Source organism: Musca autumnalis, unplaced genomic scaffold (genome assembly GCF_047663935.1).
Source record: "Musca autumnalis isolate F117 unplaced genomic scaffold, ASM4766393v1 scaffold_5, whole genome shotgun sequence".
Classification (NCBI taxonomy): Eukaryota; Metazoa; Arthropoda; class Insecta; order Diptera; family Muscidae; genus Musca; species Musca autumnalis.
This window is the reverse complement of record NW_027412088.1, coordinates 44,003,244-44,023,731: the sequence shown is the minus strand read 5'-3', so window position 1 is coordinate 44,023,731 and position 20,488 is coordinate 44,003,244. Positions and strand designations below refer to the sequence as shown.

The 20,488-nt window shown below is 35.6% G+C and overlaps 1 protein-coding gene across 1 annotated transcript; it reads right to left on the bottom strand.

Moving 5' to 3' along the window:
* Window positions 1-2,694: 2,694 nt before the first annotated feature.
* LOC141405281 (putative inorganic phosphate cotransporter) lies at window positions 2,695-12,962 on the bottom strand. The gene is made up of 4 exons (XM_073989463.1): window positions 12,827-12,962; window positions 5,144-5,280; window positions 4,004-5,077; window positions 2,695-3,916 (listed from the first exon to the last, which is right to left on the bottom strand). The coding sequence occupies exons 1-4, from the start codon at window positions 12,849-12,851 to the stop codon at window positions 3,725-3,727; spliced, it is 1,428 nt and encodes a 475-aa protein (XP_073845564.1). The 5' UTR covers window positions 12,852-12,962; the 3' UTR covers window positions 2,695-3,724.
* Window positions 12,963-20,488: the final 7,526 nt, after the last annotated feature.

Sequence of the window (20,488 nt, the reverse complement as noted above, 5' to 3'; positions counted from 1 at the left end):
TTTCCCAAAACAAACTTATAATACCCTTTCCACATAGTGGTGTAGGGTATAATTACAACTGCATCCAGACACCGTGAGAAATAAAATGAAGCCTAGAGCAAAAATTCAAAAAACACAAAATTTCTTCAGTCTTCAAAATTTCTGCATCCGTTAGAGGTACATACAGTGGATGTATTAAAAAATCACACATTTTGAATTGTTCCACAAACTCGAATCGGGCTAAAATAGTTTATTTTACCGAAATGCGTTTGAAGTTCTGGTACAGTAAAACTGCCCCGGAGTTACAATACCCCATACTTCAGTTTCAACATATGTAAATTTTCTACAAAAAAACTGATATACCTTCGTTAGCATAAATGCTGAGGGTATAAAAATAGAAATTGATGACTCAGAAAACGCATTTTTTGAGTCATGCCACTCTTTGAGTAAATGAGCGTTTTACTTTATAGAGCCTACGAAGAATATCATATCAAATATCATCTTACGCCTACGTCTTATTGTGGAGGGTCTAAAGATAGGCTGTTAGTATTCCTTTTTCAATACACCGCAAATAAAAACCCAATAAGGAATGAACAAAAGTCTGGCGAGGTTGACTATATGATGCCCTACACCAACATGATTTCAATATAATTTGGCGAAATGTTGTCTAGACCAAAATGGGTCACATTTTCCAAATTTTATCAAAATGTCTGTCCAATTGCGTGTTTAGTGCATGAAGTACATGAAATCGACAGTTTTCGATCTATCGAACTTTCTGTGAGACGTTTTTTACTTTATTATCTATAATATTAAAAATATATATAACTATTGCCTAAAAGTACAATCTATATATATAAAAGAGTAAAGTGATGATGTGATCTACAACGCCCAGACGAAACGGCTGAAGCTAGAATCCCCAAATTTTGTGTGAGGATTAGTCTTGGGGCAAAGGTGCTCGATAAGGCTGGGTTTTTGGAAATTCGTCCTAGAAGGGTACGAAAAGTACTAAAATGTACTAAAAATGGTACCATTTGTGTGGGGGGCCGACTAAGAATCAACGCCCAGGCGAAACGGCTGAAGCTAGAATTCCCAAATTTTGGGTGAGGATTAGTCTTGGGGCGAAGGTGCTCGATAAGGCTGGGTTTTTGGAAATTCGTCCTACAAGGGTGCGAAAAGCACTAAAATGTACTAAAAATGGTCAAATTTGTGTGGGGGGCCGACTAAGAATCAACGCCCAGACGAAACTGCTTAAGCTAAAATTCCCAAATTTTGGGTGAGGATTAGTCTTGGGGTGAAGGTGCTCGATAAGGCTGGGTTTTTGGAAATTCGTCCTACAAGGGTGCGAAAAGCACTAAAATGTACTAAAAATGGTCAAATTTGTGTGGGGCCGACTAGGAATCAACGCCCAGACGAAACGGCTGAAGCTAGAATTCCCAAATTTTGGGTGAGGATTAGTCTTGGGGCGAAGGTGCTCGATAAAGCTGGGTTTTTGGAAATTCGTCCTACAAGGGTGCGAAAAGCACTAAAATGTACTAAAAATGGTCAAATTTGTGTGGGGGCCGACTAAGAATCAACGCCCAGACGAAACTGCTTAAGCTAGAATTCCCAAATTTTGGGTGAGGATTAGTCTTGGGGCGAAGGTGCTCGATAAGGCTGGGTTTTTGGAAATTCGTGCTAGAAGGATGCGAAAAGCACTAAAATGTACTAAAAATTGTCACATTTGTGTGGCTGACCGCCTTATAATCAATGCCCAGACGAAACGGATGAAGCTAGAAGCTTGAAATTTTGAGTGTAGGTTGGTGTTGGTATGTTGGCGTGAGATAAGGCTCGGTTTTTGGAAATTCGTACTTTTGGGTACGAAAAGTACTAAATGGTACCAAATTTGGTACAATATGAATTTAAGTGATCGGATAGAGCTGGAATAGTGAAATTTGGAATTAAGATTACTATTGGAGTGTGGGATTGGGATACTTTTGGAAATTCGTACTTATGGCAACGAAGAGTACTAAATGGTACCAAATTTTGTACAATTTGGATTTGGGTGATCAGATACATTTGGAATCCTGAAATTCGAAATTAAGATTAGTTTTGGAGTGTTGGATAGAGGTAGGTATGGAAATTCGGACCTATGGGAACAAAAAGTACTAAATGGTATTAAATTTGGTACAATTTGGATTACGGTGATCTGATGCAGCTGTAATTCTGAAATTTGGAATTAAGATTACTGTTGGCGTGTAAGATTGAGGTAGTTGTAGAAATTCGTACTCATGGGTACGAAAGTACTAAATGGTACCAAATTTGGTACAGTTTGCAATTGGGTGAATCGATATAGCTGGAAACCCGAGATTTGGAATAAGGAGTACTGTTGGAGTGTAAGATTGATAAAGTTTTGGAAATTTGTACTTATGGGTAGGAAAAGTACTAAATAGTACTAAATTTGGTACAATTTGGATTTCAGTGATAGGATACATTTGGAATCGTGAAATTCGGAATTAAAATTGATGTTGGAGTGTTGATAGAGGTAGGTTTAGAAATTCGTACTATGGATACGAATAGTTCTAAATGGTTCCAAATTTGGATTTGAGTTATCGGATATATCTAGAATCCTGAAATTCGGAATTAAGCTTATTGTTTGAAAATGTGTACTTATGGGTACGAAAAGTACTAAATGGTACTAAATTTGGTACAATTTGGATTTCGGTGATCTGATGTAGCTGCCATCCTCAAGTTTGGAATTAAAATACCTGTTGAATTGTAGGATTGATAAAATGTTGCAAATTTTTAGTTATGGGTAGGAAAAGTACTAAATAGTACTAAATTTGGTACAATTTGGATTTGAGCGAACGGATAGAGTTGGAATCAAGAAATTTGGAATTAAGATTACTTTTGGAGTGTAGGATTGAGATATGGAAGTAGTTTTTGAAATTCGTACTTATGAGTACGAAAAGTACTAAATTTGGTACAATTTGGATTTGAGCGAACGGCTAGAGCTGGAATCTTGAAGTTTGGAATTAAGATTACTGTTGGGGTGTAGGATTGAGGAAGTTTTGGAAATTCGTACTTATATGTATGAAAGGTACTAAACGGTACTAAATTTGGTACAACTTGGTTAGAGCTGGAATCTTGAATTTTGGAGTTAATATTACTGTTGGGGAAATGCGTGCTTATGCTTACCAAAAGTACTACATTTTGTACAATTAGGATTTGGATGAAATTATAGCGCTCGAATCCTAAAATGTGGAATTAGGTACACTTAGGGGTACAAAATGGTTCCATGTATGGTACAATTTTGTATTGGATGAACGGATAGATCTGGATTCGATTTAAGAAATATGTGCCATAAATATACGAAAAGTTGTAAATGGCACAGGATTTGGTACAATTTGTTATTGTGTAAAGGGAATTTTGAAATAATTGGAGGAGGTTCGTATTTATGTATTTACATGTAAAGTACTAAATAGTTCTATAATTGGTTTTGAGGGAACAGATAGAGCTGGAAATGAGGATGGCGGTTGTTGGGTTAGGCCATATTTGCGCTGAGAACCTCAATTAAAATACCTCAAAAAATGTGAATTGCTCTTGTGTAGGCGTGACAAAATGTTTCCACCATTCTATATTATATATTGTTTATTTGTTTTGCATATTTAACGCATACGAAGTAGCGGGCACTTTGCTAGTTACTTATATACTATTAGTCGTTCGTGTCGTTGTTGTTGTAAATTACTTTCCCCACATCTGCTACACTTTAACTATTTTCTACGGCTTTTGATTTGGAAGTTCCTTCATTTCTTGATGTTTCAGCATCCTTTGGCAAAAGGAAATCCTCAGCATCCCAGGGTTGGGTAACGGCAGTACCCCATATGACATATATCAAATTTCCAAAAAAGAATATTACTGCTGAGATTGCAAAAACAATCTGCCATTGAGTTCGATTACTCTGAAAACAAAAGGAAAATGAAAAATAGGTAAACATACTTTTTATTTTTATTCTTTTTATGCGAAAATACTGTCTGATAGTCCTTACCGAATCCGTTACAATTACTCCCACCACCAGAGGTGATATCAAAGGCATAAAATTTGCTATGGTATTTACAATACCCATTAATATACCAGCATGATTCGGTGATAAATCAATGGTATTTAAAGAACTTCCAATGGTCGATCCACTATTTGCTCCCACACTAATTGTCATCAAGGCTATGGCTAAAGTCTTGTTTTCATCACTTAAAAAGCCAATAACTATTAAACCAACTGCCGGTATCCAAAATGCACAGCTGTTTATGGTTTTTCTTATGGCCGTCAAAGTTAAGATCTTTTTACGTTGCAAAATATCTGAGGTTAAAACATAAACATAAGACATAACCCACATGGCTAAGAAGGGCAAGGCCGAAAATAAGGCATTCGATTTAATTTCCATGCCCAACACACCATGTAAATAGGATGGTATTTGTGCTTGTAATGTCGTTAGACCCCATCCTTCAGCGCAACGAGCCAATAGCTGGGCATTAAAGGGTATCGATAAAAATATCGCCTTCCATGGCACAGGTATTTTTTTCTTGTGAAAATCTTCAGCATGTTCCATTGATGACTCGATATAAATCTTTTCCGCATCTTTTATAAAACGTGATTCAGTTGCATTGTTATCGGCAAATACAAACCACAAAATGCACCAAGCAAAACCCAGCCCCCCTGAAACGTAGGATATACCGGGCCAACCCATTGACCCCTCAGCAATGAGACCCGTAATGCCTAAAGCCAAGACTGTACCGCATTCAATGCCCGTATGACTCAAGGCACCCAAACGATTGCGTTCTTGCAGAGGAGACCATTTTGCCAAATGTTCATGTATGCATGGAAACAGCATACCCTGGAAGAGGCCTTGTATAACACGAATAGCACAAAATGCCTGCCATCCTCCCCAGGTGACTGCAACTGGTGTGACAGCACTCAATACGGCCGAGAAAAACGTCGCTAGACCCATTGTTAATTTGGCACCAAATAGTTTACACAAAGCTCCACCCAGAAATTGTGTAACCACATAACCCCAATAGAAACTGGAGAGAATATAGGAGATTTCTTTTTCATTCCAATCGAATTCCTGTAAACGAAGGTAAGAAAAAACTTAAGTGTAACGTATTCATTAACCGTTTTTAATTTTGCTTACCGGAAAATCGGGATTTGTTGTCTCAGCATTTGTCATAGCCACTACAGCAACACCGATGTTTAAACGGCCTATGTAGATTACAACAATATCTAAGAATATTAGAAGAGCTTGCATGTGACGCATACCCCATATGGGTCCTGCAAGAAAAAAAAATATTTATTAATATATATTTATAAAACCACCAATGTTCTAATTTTTAAAAATGTTTTTTAAAGCGAGTTTTTTTTTTAATTTTAAAAATGTTTTTTAGGCGTAGATTTTTAAAATATTTTTTCAGAGGTGGATTTTTAAAAATATTTTTTCTTAAATATATTTGTCAGGAGTGGAATTTTTAATTATATTTTTTGCAACCGCAGATTTTAAAAATGTATTTTTTCAGGCGAAGATTTTTTAAATGTATTTTATTCAGGCGTACATTTTTGAATGCATTTTATTCAGGCGTGGATTTGTTTGAAAATATTTTTTCAGGCGAGGATTTTTTCATTTATTATATTCAGGCGTAGATTTTTATATGTGTTTTTCAGGAGTGGATTTTTCAAAAAAAATTTGTTCAGGCGTGGAGTTGTTTAAATATTTTTTTCAGGCGTGGAGTTTTTTAAATATTTTTTTCAGTCGTGGATTTTTTAATTATGCATTATTTTCAGGAGTGGATTTTTTTAAATACATTTGTTCAGGCGTGGATATTTTAAATGTATTTTATCATTCGTGCATTTTTTAAATATATTTTTTCATGCAAGGATTTTTTAAATATATTTTTTTCAGGCGTGGAGTTTTTTAAATATTTTTTCAGGCGTGGATTTTTTAATTATGCATTATTTCCAGGAGTGGATTTTTTTTAAATACATTTGTTCAGGCGTGGATATTTTAAATGTATTTTATCATGCGTGCATTTTCTAAATTTATTTTTTCATGCAAGGATTTTTTAAATAAATTTTTTTAGGAGTGGATTTTTTTAAATATAATTTTTTCAGGCGTGGATTTTTTTTAAATATATTTTTTTTCAGGCGTGGATTTGTTAAATTTGTTTTTAGGCGTGGATTGTTTTTTATACCCTCAGCATTTATGCTAACGAGGGTATATACACTTTCATACGGGCAAAATGTGCCTCATCGAAATAATGGTTTTAGACCCCGGTCCACTCCTTCCGGTACTTCCCCCACAAAAGTTCGAAAATGTTCGGAAAATTTGTGCGCACTATAACTTTTAAAGGGAGTAACCGATTTGGTCCATACTTTGCCCATCGTGAAATGTGTACCAGGCTTAGATAAGTTTTCAATATGGACTTAATCGGTCCACTCCTTCTGATACCTCCCACACAAAATTTCGGAAAAGTTCAGTTTAGGGCCATCTCTCAAATCGCTTTGATTTTTATTTTAACAACTTGTATTCACTGCCCTCCATACGACGGTACAAGTTTCATCAGGGGCAAGTCCATACTTCCTGAGAAAATAGCCTGAAAGGTGCAAAAAACCCCTATGACACCGTGTGATGTGGTTGGAGCGCAAGATAACTCTAAAACGGATCTGCCGATTCGGTCCAAAATTTGGCCTTAGTAATATTTTGTCCAAACATAGTTCAAGTTTGAAGATAAGCCATATGGGTCCACACCTTCAGGTACCTCCCCCACAAAAGTTCAGAAATGTTCGGAAAAATTGTTCGTATAGAAACTCTTGAAGGGAGTGGCCGAATTGGTCTATACTTTACACATCCTAATATACCTACCAGATATAGATCGGGTTCAAATATGGACTATATTTGTCCACTCCATCCGGTACCTCCCACAAAAAATTTCGGGGAAGTTCACTTTAAGACCTGATATCGAATCACTTTGATTTTCGCTGAAGCAACTTGCATTCGCTACCTCGATTACGATGGTAAAAGTTTTTTTAGGGGCAAGTCCATACTTGTTGAGCAAACAGCCCAAGGAGTGTAAAAACCCCCTATGGTACCATTTGTAGTGGCTGGAGATCCGCTTCCATAACGATCAATGTCGATCCATTTCTTTTAGTATCTCCTCCGCAAAACTTTTGATCTTTAGTCCTAATCAACATTTTTGTCTGTTCAAACGCCCAACATTTTTAAAACCCCCTAAATACATACGTATTTTGGGAAAAATTGTTTCAATATACACAGGCTGAGGGTATATCTCTGTCGGCAAAGCCGACTGATAACACTGTGAACCGAAATTTTGGGGGGTGGAAAAATCCTATTGGAGATGAAAGCCCTTGGTGAGTATATACAGAACCCCGAAGGACAGATTCGCCGTGAGTCGAACTTTCGCGATATGGCGTGATGAATATTTGGCTGGAGACCCTAAAAGCCATCTGGAATCAGCGTTATATCTTTGTTCGCTGGTGTTTAAGCTTATATTTAAGATGACATGTCTTCAGTCAAATCAAATGAGGATTTTTTTCGTAGAACATTTCGACCTTCTAACTCGCTTCCTTCAATGTCCTTTTCGTCCTTTATTTCAAGAACAGCAATAAAAGTGGCACAAGATGACATTTTTCAGCTTCGGAATATTCTACAAAAATGTCGCTCGGAAGATCTTAGGTACGGTTCCCAAAGACATAAAATCGATAAAATCATGTTTAAGGGGTCGTTTTTCACTTTTACCCGAATCTTGCTCAGACAGCCCTATATCTATTTATTTGAATACATTATTGTTAACCTATTGATGATCTAGAATTCTCGGAGTCATTAAAACAGTTGTATCTTGTTTGTAGAATATTCCGAAGCTGAAAAATGTCATCTTGTGCCACTTTTATTGCTGTTCTTGAAATAAAGGACGAAAAGGACATGGAAGGAAGCGAGTTAGAAGGTCGAAATGTTCTACGAAAAAAATCCTCATTTGATTTGACTGAAGACATGTCATCTTAAATATAAGCTTAAACAACAGCGAACAAAGATATAACGCTGATTCCAGATGGGTTGTAGGGTCTCCAGCAAAATATTCATCACGCCATATCGCGAAAGTTCGACTCACGGCGAATCTGTCCTTCGGGGTTCTATATATACTCACCAAGGGCTTTCATCTCCAATAGGAATTTTCCACCCCCCAGACTTTGAGCTTCATTTTGTTGCACAGTGTAATTGTTTACTTGTTTAAATACATTTTTGTCAGGCATGGGTTTTTTGAAATATATTTTTTCAGGTGTCGATTTTTTAAATATATTTTTCCCGGCGTCGATTTTTTAAACATATTTTTAAGGCATGGATTTTTTAAATATAATTTTTTCAGGCGTGTATTTTTACGTATATTTTTTGAATCGTAGATTTTTTTAAATAAACATATTTTTTTCAGGCATGAATATTTTTTAAAATACATTGTTTCAGGAGTGGAATTTTTAAATATAACTTTTCAAGTCGCTCATTTTTTTAAATACATTTTTTTCAGGCGTGAATTTCTTAAACGTAATTTTTTCAGTCGTGGATTTTTTTTAAATATATTGTTTGGGGCGTGCAGTACCTAAACGAAATTTTTTCAGGCGTGGATTTTTAAATATATTTCTTCAGGTGCAAAACTTTTAAATGTATTTTTTCAGGAGTGGATTTTTTAAATATATTTTTTTCTGGCGTATAATTTTTAAATGTATTTTTTAGGCGTTTATTTTTTTAAATATATTTTTCTCTGGCGTAGAATTTTTAAATATATTTTTTTCAGGTGTAGAATTTTTAAATGCATTTTTTTCATGCGAGGATTTTTTTAAAAATATATTTTCAGGCGTAGAATTTTTAAATGTATTTTTGTCAGGCTTAGAATTTTTAAATGTATTTTTGTCAGGAGTTGATTTTTTAAAATATTTTTTTTTCAGACGTAGGGCCATTATTATAAGTGTTCTTTTACTATCTGATAGATTTCAAAACGCACAATAAACCAATTTGGAGGCATTAAAAATATAATTTTTACATTGAAAGTTAATTTGAGAAGCTCCTCCTTGAAATTCAATTATCACTTTTAACTTTAAGTTGACCGGAACGCTATAAATCTGTTCGGTAAATCCAAACATTAACAAAAGAAGACTTATAATAATGGGGGGTAGAGTTTTTAAATGTATTTTTGTCAGGCGTAGAATTCTTAAATGTATTTTTCCAGGCGTAGAATTTTTAAATGTATTTTTGTCAGGAGTAGATTTTGTAATTTTTTTATGCGTAGAATTTTTAAATGCATTTTTTTGGCGTAGAATTTTTAAATGTATTTTTTTTTGGCGTAGAATTTTTAAATGTATTTTTTTTTTTTGGCGTAGAATTTTTAAATGTATTTTTTCAGCTCCTCCCGTAACGGTTTAAAAATATTTCAGCAAGTTGTCCTTGCGACCCCCTTTACGACGGGGACAAGTGCATACTTCAATGAGGCTTACGTCAAAACTTGTACCTATACTGACAAATTTCTGGGGGACAGGTTCGCAGTCCTAAAGAAGTCTTAATACCAAATTTCTGCCACTTCTATGAGATAATGTGGCTAAACCTTTCAAAATACCGAAAATCGGGAGGTACAATTGTATGAGAGCTATATAAAAACGTGGATCGATATAGCCCATTTTCAATACCAAAGATCCTAGTAGCAATACAAACTTCTATAGTAAATTATTAAGCTCTATCTTAAATATGGCGAGCTCTGTCTTGATCTGAACAGACGTACGTATATGATTATATCGACTTTCTATCGACTTTGTGTTGATATTTCGATGTGTTACAAATGGAATGCCAAATTTAGTTATACCATCCTTATTACAGTGGAGGGTATAACAAAAATTGGTAACCAAAATAAAAACGCCAACTGCTACACATAAAACATATAAACTTTTAGCGGAGGAGGTTTCTCCTAATGGCACCAAAAAGCAAAATGTGGGGCGAATTGCATGTTAAGTCACCCAAGGAATTTCTTACCTAGCGCCTATTAATAATACCCTCAATAACTTTCAACAAATCAAACATACCATAAATATTTACCTGTTTTTTACTTTCATGTTTTGTTGTATTCTCTGTTATCTTTAATCTATTGGTTTTTAATAAATAAAGTTTTTTATCGACGATATAAGTAAATATGTTGTGTATACATAACATAAGGACGCTACCGTACAAAGAAGCATACTATTAATTACTTAAATGTATTTAAGTTTATCTTGTCATTTACACAATTCTATAGTTTTCAGTAAAACCTTAAAAAATCATTTAAAAATAAAAATTGATTGGCCGTTTGAAGTACAATATAATGGACAACGAAATAACTTTGGTTCCTTTGGCTCACTGCGAAAACAAGTAAAAAAGTATCAGTCGGCTTTGCCGGCAGATATATACCCTCAGCCTATGTGCATAGAAACGGACAGATCGAATGTATTTAGGATCTTTTTAGAATTTTGTGGTCCTTTTTGGACATTTTAACTTGTCCACAAAAATGGGGTCTAGAATTAAAAGTTTTGCGGAGGAGGTACTTAAAGGAATGGACCGACATAGTCCTTTATGGAAGTGGATCTTATTTTGGGAGTCATATCTTTTCGATAGATATCGCGCCCTCCAGTAATTTCAGTGGGTCATCGTACATCTCTTGGACCAGAATGCCAGGTAGCATGGACTTGTCCTCGGAAAACAAAATATCGCTATAAACAAGATCGCAACGAACAGCATCGGTATACATTTTCATAAGATCTTCGAACAGACCCTAAACTGTACCCGAAAGAGTGGTATGTCTGGTAAAAATTTCACGATGTATAAGGTATGAACCATCGGTTACTATCTTTAAGTGTTATCGTTCGCACACTTTTCCCAAACATTTTCGAACTTTTTTGGGGGAGGCACCTGAAGGAGTGGACCGATATGGTCCATCTTTGAACTAAACTAAGTTTGGACAAAATATTACGAAGGCCACATTTTGGACATAATCGGTTGATCCGTTCGAGAGTTATCGTGCGCTCCAGCCAGCCAGACAGACAGACGAACGGACATGGCTAAATCAACTCCAAATTGTCTGAAACGCATTTCGTCCAAACATTCTTGGGGTCTAAAACCAATATTTCGATGAGGCACATTTTTCCCGTATGAAAGTGTCGGGTATATACGTTAGCATAAATGCTGAGGGTATAAAACGCATAAACACCTTTAGGGCTGTCCTCTCAAGAAGTGAGAACTTACCCATGAAAAAAAATTTTACCGCCGTAATAGAGGCAGCGAATGCAGGTTGCTTCAAAAAAAATCTAAGTGATTCGAGAACAGGCCTTAAAGTGAACTTATCCGAAATTTTATGTCGGGGTACCCGAAGGAGTGGACATATATAGTCGCTATTCAAACTTGATCTATGTATGGTAGATATGCGTGGATGTGTAAAGTATATTTCCGAACATTTTTGAATTTTTGTGGGGGAGGTACCTGAATGTGTGGACCAATATGGCTTATCTTCGAACTTAAATCTACGTTTGGACAAAATATTACGAAGGCAAAATTTTCGGCGCTCCAACCACTACACACGGTTTTCTGCACCTTTCTGGCTAGTTTCTCAGGAAGTATGGACTTGCCCCTGATGGAACTTGTACCGTCGTCTGGGGGGGCAGTGAATGCAAGTTGTTACAACAAAAATCAAATCGATTCGAGAGCAGGACCTAAACTGAACTTTTCCGAAATTTTGTGTGGGAAGTACCCGAAAGAGTGGTATGTCTGGTAGAAATTGCACGATATGTAAGGTATGAACCATCGGTTACTATCTTTAAGTGTTATCGTTCGCACAGTTTTCCCGAACATTTTCGAACTTTTTTGGGGGAGGTACCTGAAGGAGTGGACCGATATGGTCCATCTTGGAACTAAACTAAGTTTGGACAAAATATTACGAAGGCCACATTTTGGACATAATCGGTTGATCCGTTCGAGAGTTGTCGTGTGCTCCAGCCAGCCAGACAGACAGACGAACGGACATGGCTAAATCAACTCCAAATTGTCTGAAACGGATTTCGTCCAAACATACTTGGGGTCTAAAACCAATATTTCGATGAGGCACATTTTGCCCGTATGAAAGTGTAGGGTATATACGTTAGCATAAATGCTGAGGGTATAAAACACATAAAAAACGGGAAAATTCTTTTTCTCGTGCTCTATCCTGCTTAGAAGATACAATGTTTTAACTTTTTGGTTTCCATCCATCCATCTGTCTTTGGTAATCACTCTAGAGTCCACAAAAATTGAGATAGGAAGCAGAAATTTTGGAATATTGGTTCTTTTGTTTGGGTGCAGATCAAGTTAAAAAATTGACTATATCGGTCCACGTTTTGGTATAGCCCTCATATAACGGTACCGCACGATTTCAGGTATTTTGACGATTTCAGCAAAATTTTCAGACCGAAGTAGCTATAATTTGGGATTTAGTGATCAACAAATTAATCCACAAAAAATTATGGACACAGGTTACATCATGTCTTAGAATTGGTAAATCCACCTTACATCAGATCTTCACTATACGCCAAATACTTTAAGTCCTCTTTGAGTTTGGAGTAATTTAACAGTTAACATATCCGAAGTTTTCAAAAAGTTTATGACAAAAGTTTTCAAAATGTTTTTTGTTGTTGTTTTTTAAATTATCATTTGTATTGGCCACCCGATTATTGAACCATCTGTATTTCCACTTCCACTGTATTCCAGTAAATTCATTTTATTCGCACATTTATTTGATCAGCCGCTTATCCATTATTTTTATACCTTTATCAACTTTATCAACTGTCATCTTTTGACGTTAATATAATTTTCACTTTTTCTAGACTAGATAATTAGAAAAATTATTCTTCTTTGCTTTTAGCATTTCCACGGAACAAGAGTTATTGCATCGACCGAACCATACGACCGATTAAAATCGTATGCAGTTTTTCTACCACATGTCGGTGGAAAATAAAAAAAATGTAATCTCAAACGACGATTAAATAGAAGGTGATAATTGAAATGATAATTTTATTAGCAGTCTACCTTTTACGGGGTTTTAGGCATTTATATTGGCCTAATTGTTTATGTTTGAGTTTACTCAGTTGCCATACATTAACCATAATTTAGCCAATGTTAATAGTATAAGCGATTAGCCTAAGTATATAAGAATGTTAAATGGTAGTTATTGTCTGTTCTGAGCCATAAAACATTGACGTTAAATAACAAAAGCTCCAACACTTCATGAATGGAAATCAAGAGAGTGATGTGATGAACTACTACCAAATATTTGCAACATTTTTGACATTATCTCTGTAGTGGTCATCAAACACCCTTAATAGAAATAAATAAAAGTTAGACCTTAACAACAAATATAAGCATTTTTTCTGCAATCAAAAAATGTTAGTCAATGATAGTTTCGTAAAGTAATTCAAGAAGATCGTCTGGATTGTCGCTTCGATAATACAATTATTGTTCACAATCATTTACCAACAAAATCTCAATACTACTTTTCAATTCGTTGTTGATACGCTATTTTCACACCCATACCTAATACACGACACGACTTACAAAAATAGTCACCTTCCTACAACAACAACGCTTTCTACAGGTCCACGTTTTTATATATCCCCCATAAAACGGTACATGCCGATTTTCGGTACCTTAAAGTTTTCAGCATCCTTATTCCTTCCTTCTGATTTTCTGTATTTTGAAGGTTTTGGCTACATTATGAAATTAATGAAATTTAGTCTTCGATATGGGAATACGACATTCCTACAGAGAATTTTGGGTATAGATGCATGTTTTAATATAACCCCAATATAAGAAGTACACCTGATTTTCGATATTTTTCGAAGAATTTCTGCTATTTTGTGGATTTTGGTTTATTTTTCATACATCAGTAATTCGACATTTAAGGTTCCAAGAGGTCAGAAAATTTCTCTAGGAAAATTGGCGTCTTATGTCATGTACCTCACCAATTTAGCTACTTTCGGGACTTAAGCTACATGTTTCGACCAAAATAGTTCTTATTTGAAATTTAAGTGTTCTAGTGGTTAAAAAAACTTATCCACAAAAATTTTTGACACACATAGATCCACATGTTGGTATAACCCCCTTATAACAGTTCGTCCCGACCCAAATTGCTGTAATTTCGTACAGCGACCTCTCAGATTGGAAGGTAAAGGATTTTTCTGCTGAAGTGGCTGTATGTCGTATTTTCAATGAGTAGAAAACCTCCATAGTAAGGTACCTCGCTATTTTATGTATTTTTTTTATACCCTCAACCATAATATGGGGGGCATAATTAAATTTGTGGAAACATCCATGTCCGTCCGTCCGCTGAAATCGAGATACAGCTCGGAATTTTTAGGATAGAGCTTTATAATTTTGTGTAGAAGTTTATATAACTCCTAGGATGTTTGGTATTGAAAATGGGCTATATCAGTCCATGTTTTGATATGGCCCCCATAGTACGGTGCCTCCCGATTTTCGGTATTTTGAAGAATTTTGCTTTAATATTCCCCCGAACAGGCTGAAATTTAGTATTTAGTCTTTCCATCTGAAATTTGTCGGTATAGGTCAACGTTTTAATATAGCCCCCATCCGATTTTCGGTTCTTTGAAGTTTGTGGCCTCAATATCCCCCGAAATTTGGCATTTAGTTATCGTTAGGGGCATAAAACTTTTCACTGGAAATTTGTCGGTATAGGTCAACGTCTTATTATAGCCCCCATAGAACGACACCCCCCGATTTCAGTTTTTCAAGGTTATAGCCTTAATATCCCCCCGAAATGGCTGAAATTTGGTATTTAGTCATCGCTGTGTGTATACAACTTTACATCTGAAAGCTGTCGGTATAAGTTCACGTCTACATAGAACGGTATCTTCCGATTTTCGGTATTTTGAGGGATTTTGCCTCAATATCCCACTGAACTGGCTGAAATTTGGTATTTACTCTTTGTTGGGGGTTCAAAACTTGCCACCCGAAATTTGTCGGTATAGGTCAACGTTTAGTATAGCCCCCATAGTGCGGTGCCTCCCGATTTTCGTTATTTTGAAGGATGTGACTTCAACGAACCCCGCAAACGTTTTAAGGACCATGATCTGCGAATCTGCACCTGGAATGTTCGCAATCTATATAGAGAAGGTGCAGTTTTCGCATTGGCAGACGTACTTGAAAAGTAAAAGGCCGATATTACTGCCATACAGGAAATACGATGGATTGGGAAAGGCGTCACAACAACACCTAAAAGTGACGCACTGTATTATAGCTGCCATGACGTAATGCATGAGTTTGGTTGCGGATTCGTAGTTAGTCGGAGACTAAAACATCTGGTATCCAGCTTCACCTCAGTGAATGAAAGACTTGCTGCAATTCGAATAAAAGCTAAATTCTTCAACATCAGCTTTATTTGCGCTCATGCTCCCACTGAAGAAAAGGACGAACAGACCAAAGATATATTTTACGAGCGCTTAGAAGAAACATATGACCGTTGCCCTGCCCTTGACATTAAAATCATTCTAGGCGATTTTAATGCCAAAATTGGAAAGGAGAATATCTTTGGCCCAACAGTCGGGAAATTCAGTCCCCACAGTGAAACATCTGACAATGGTATGAGGCTGATAGACTTTGCAGCTGAAAAAAACATGGTAGTTAGCAGTACCAGATTTAATCATCTCGATCAAATCGAAATCATACTTGGATTCCAGAGACCTCTACAAAGGAATTCATGGTATGACCAGGAGTGTCTTGCTGCTACCGAAGAGAAAAATGCGGCATATAGAGCTACTTTACAATCAGTAGCAACGCGTAGCGTACGAGAGAGATATCGGGAGAAAAGGAGAGAAGAGAAACGTCTTTTCCGCAAGAAAAAGAGAGAAATGGAAAAGCGGGAATGTGAAAAAATCGAGATGTACAGGAGCCAGAATGAAGTCCGAAAATTCTACCAAAGAGTGAAACATCAAACAGATGGCTTTGGTACAGGCACATCCTCCTGTAGAGACCAGCAAGGTAATCTGGTAACAGATACAGATAGCGTGCTCAGGATATGGAAGGAACATTTCTCCAATCTGCTGGTATCCAATAGTAGCGAAGACGATGATACCACAGATCAAATCCCAGAAGACGGTATAGAATGTATACCGCCCGGCCAAGATTAGGTAAAAACAGCAATCAACCGGCTAATAAAGCAGCAGGAGCCGATGGCTTACCAGCCGAGCTGATTAAAGCCGGTGGCGACGCGTTGATAAGGTGTATGCATCAGCTAGTTAGCACCATCTGGCAGGAAGTCCCGTCCTCAAGAAAGGAGATAAGACTGTATTCTCCAACTATAGGGGCATAAGTATTCTCCCTATTGCGTATAAGATATTGTCAGGTATATTGTGCGAACGACTAAAGCCAATGGTCAACGAAATAATTGGACCATACCAATGTGGCTTTTGACCTGGAAAGTCCACCATTGACCAGATATTTACCCTGTGACAAATCTTTGAGAAGACCCAAGAGATGCAGATCGACACATATCACCTTTTTGTCGATTATAAGGCAGCATTCGACAGTCCCCTCCGATCAAAGGTATTCCATGCAATGTCTGAATTTGGTATCCCCGCAAAGCTCATCCGGCTTTGTAAGATGACTTTAAATGATACTAGGTCCTCAGTTAAAATTGGAAAGAACCTCTCCAAACAATTCAGTACCAAAAGAGGTTTCAGACAAGGAGACAGCCTTTCGTGTGACCTATTCAACATTTTGCTGGAAAAGGTAATACGAGATGCAAATGTCAAAAGAAATGGCACAATTTACACCAATAGCCACATGTCCAACTGCGGAAGTTGGTACCTATAATTTTGAGGTAGTTAAAGACTTCGTCTACCTCGGCACTGCCATAAACACAACAAACAACATCAGTTGTGAAATAAGAAGAAGAATTGTATTGGCCAACAGATGCTACTATGGTTTAAGTAAGCAATTTAAAAACAAAGCCACATCTCGTCAAACAATAATAACACTATACAAAACGCTGATACTACCCGTGCTAATGTATGCAGATAAGGCAGTGCTTGGTGTGTTTGAGAGGAAAATTCTTCGAAAGATCTACGGACCGATTTGCGTTTACGGTGAATATCGACGTCGTATGAACCACGACAAAGGCATGAATATAGTTAAACGTATCGAGATGCAACGATTGCGTTGGCTAGGCCATATCATAAGAATGAGCGATGATGAACCCGCTAAAAAGGCGTATGAATACATGCCACATGGCGGTGCACGCAGAATCGGCAGGCCTAAGCTTCGATGGAGCATACAAGTGGATGAAGAAACGAAAAGGCGCGGTATTCCAAAAAGCGAAGCGAAAAACAGAAAGGATTGGAGATCTTTTCTTAGTTCGGTCTATGGAACAAATGTTCTGTAATGTAAGTAAGTAAGTACTCAGGACAGTTTGACATACGACCATGTGTTGGGTTGCTTACAGTGGCTTAATTGAGACACCTCCAAAACATGGTTTTGAACGCTTTTACAGCATCTACTGGCGATTGCTGCAATTTTTCGGGCTCATACGCATAGTTTCATGACACGTCACCTGGATCCACCTTATAAACATCTTTTGAAGAACCGTCTTTAAAGCATAGCTTATTTTTTCGAAATTTCTTGCACCGACCAACACGGAATCCGATGAGAAAATCCCAATTTTTCGCGCCAAGCGTTCATGCAATATCATTTTTTGTGGAATAAAAGCCCAAGGATGCATCTATCTCACGGTACAGCACGGCTTAATTTTGTCTGGCACAACGTCCGTTTTTGGACGACCCTCACGAACTTTGTTTTTTTGGCGAGTGTCGGCCACGATTGAATTCATTAAACCAGTTTTTCATAGAAACTGATTTTTTCAAGTCACTGTAAAGAACACAACACATAGTCGTATGTCAAACTGTCAAATGACGCCTGGCGACACTGCGCGTTGCCTAGGTTAGAAGGTTTTTTAGTGACCCTCGTATACCCTTGAAATGGCTGACATTTGGTATTTAGTCTTCGTAAGGGGTATAAAGGTATAGGTATAGGTCAAGGTCTTCATATAGCCCCCTCCTCCCGATTTTTGGTACTTTCAAGGTTTAAGCCTTTATATCCCCCCGAAATGGCTGAAATTTGCTATTTAGTTTTCGTTGGGTGTATACTTCCATCTAAAATTTGTCGGTACAGGTCAACGTCTTCATATAGCCTTCACAGAATCGTACCTCCCGATTTTCTTTATAATATCAAGGTTTTAGCCTTAATATACCTTTGAAATTACTGAAATTTGGTATTTGGTCTTCGTTGGGCGTATAAAACTTTCCATCTGATATTTGTCGATATAGGTCAACGTCTTCATATAGCCCCCATAGAATGGTGCCTCCAGATTTTCGGTATTTTGAAGGTTGTAGCCTAAATATAAAACTTTCCACCAGAATTTTTAGGTATAGGTCTTTATATAACCCCCGTAGAAGGGCACTCACGGATTTTTAATATTTTAAAAGTTTTAGCTAAGGGTCCAAAACACTATAGCAGGTACAAAATGTAAGGGTACCACCCGATTTAAAATTATTTAAGATTTTGGTCACATTTCGCCTTTGTTAAAGGCTCCTGAGACATATCGGGTGTGGGACGGCTTCGTTATTATCTAACTTTTCCTCTTTCAAATGCAAATTGTTTTTTACAAATTTTTTTTATTTTATTTTATTTTATGTTATTTTATTTTATTTTATTTTATTTTATTTTATTTTATTTTATTTAATTTTATTTAATTTTATTTTATTTTATTTTATTTTATTTTATTTTATTTTATTTTATTTTATTTTATTTTATTTTATTTTATTTTATTTTATTTTATTTTATTTTATTTTATTTTATTTTATTTTATTTTATTTTATTTTATTTTATTTTATTTTATTTTATTTTATTTTATTTTATTTTATTTTATTTTATTTTATTTTATTTTATTTTATTTTATTTTATTTTATTTTATTTTATTTTATTTTATTTTATTTTATTTTATTTTATTTTATTTTATTTTATTTTATTTTATTTTATTTTATTTTATTTTATTTTATTTTATTTTATTTTATTTTATTTTATTTTATTTTATTTTATTTTATTTTATTTTATTTTATTTTATTTATTTATTTATTTATTTATTTATTTATTATTATTATTATTATTATTATTATTATTATTATTATTTTTTTTTTTTTGATTTCCTACCCCTAAATTTTTACCATTTAATCCAAACCCCTTATACATATTTCAAATTTTATGGCAATCGGTTACCGATAACCCGTGCCATTCTAGCGATCTTTGTTTCCATGGTAATTTGTATGGGGCCAAAGGTACATTTTCAGGAAAATTCTCTAAATGCCACCATTATGGCCCGATCGATGAAAAAACGTTACTACCCTGCAAAAATACTCATTACAAATTGACCTACTTTCTCATTATTTTAACATGGACATGTCATAGGGAGTTAGTACTTAGATAAATAAGTAGTTACTCCCTGGTTACTTCAAGTCGTAACTATTTATTTAAGTACTTATTTATTTACTTTTAAGTGCCAAAAAATAAGTACTTACTCCCTATGACATGTCCGTGTTAAAATAATGAGAAAGTAGGTCAATTTGTAATTTGGAGCTATATCGAAATAGGGTACAATTTTCAATTTTTTTTTAGAAATCGCTTTTAGCCATAATTATTGTGGCATTTAGAGAATTTTGGTGAAAATGTGTCTTTGGCCCCATACAAATTACTATGGAAACAAATATCGCTAGGTCGGCACGGGTTGCCATTAACCGATTGCCAAAAAATTTCATATATAACGTTTTTGGATCCAATGGAAAAAAAATTAGGGGGTAGGAAATCCAAAAAAAGAAATTTAGTTTTTTTTTGGTCACCCTAATATACATATATGTAGGTTTTAGTCCAACCCCCATGGACCAGTATTACCCAATTTTATGCCTTTCGAGGGTTTTTTTTCAAATTTTCGAACCGCGATTGCTGTAGTGTGGTATTGTGTATAGTCAGAGGATAGAAAGAGCAACGATGAGCTATTTTAAAGTGTATTGCAATATTTTCCTTCTAAAGTGGATGTAAACTGGGATTCTGGAATCTCAATGGTTAGAAAACCTCCACATAGAAAATATCAGTAAAAAGTGATTATCATCAGTTAAGATATTATTCCCCTCCAAGGAATTATATTTAACCTAGAGAAATAGCTTAGTAGTTACTAATTGTTCATATTTATTTCAAGACAGTGGTGGTGGAGGGTATAAAAACTGGTTTTGGTTTTTAATTTTATAACTTTATTTTTTCAATATTTCGGCCATCGTAGATGGTCATCATCAGGGTTGTAGCTTTAAAACAGAAAAACAATAACATTTTGTTACATACAAATTATTTTACAAAAATATAATATTTTGT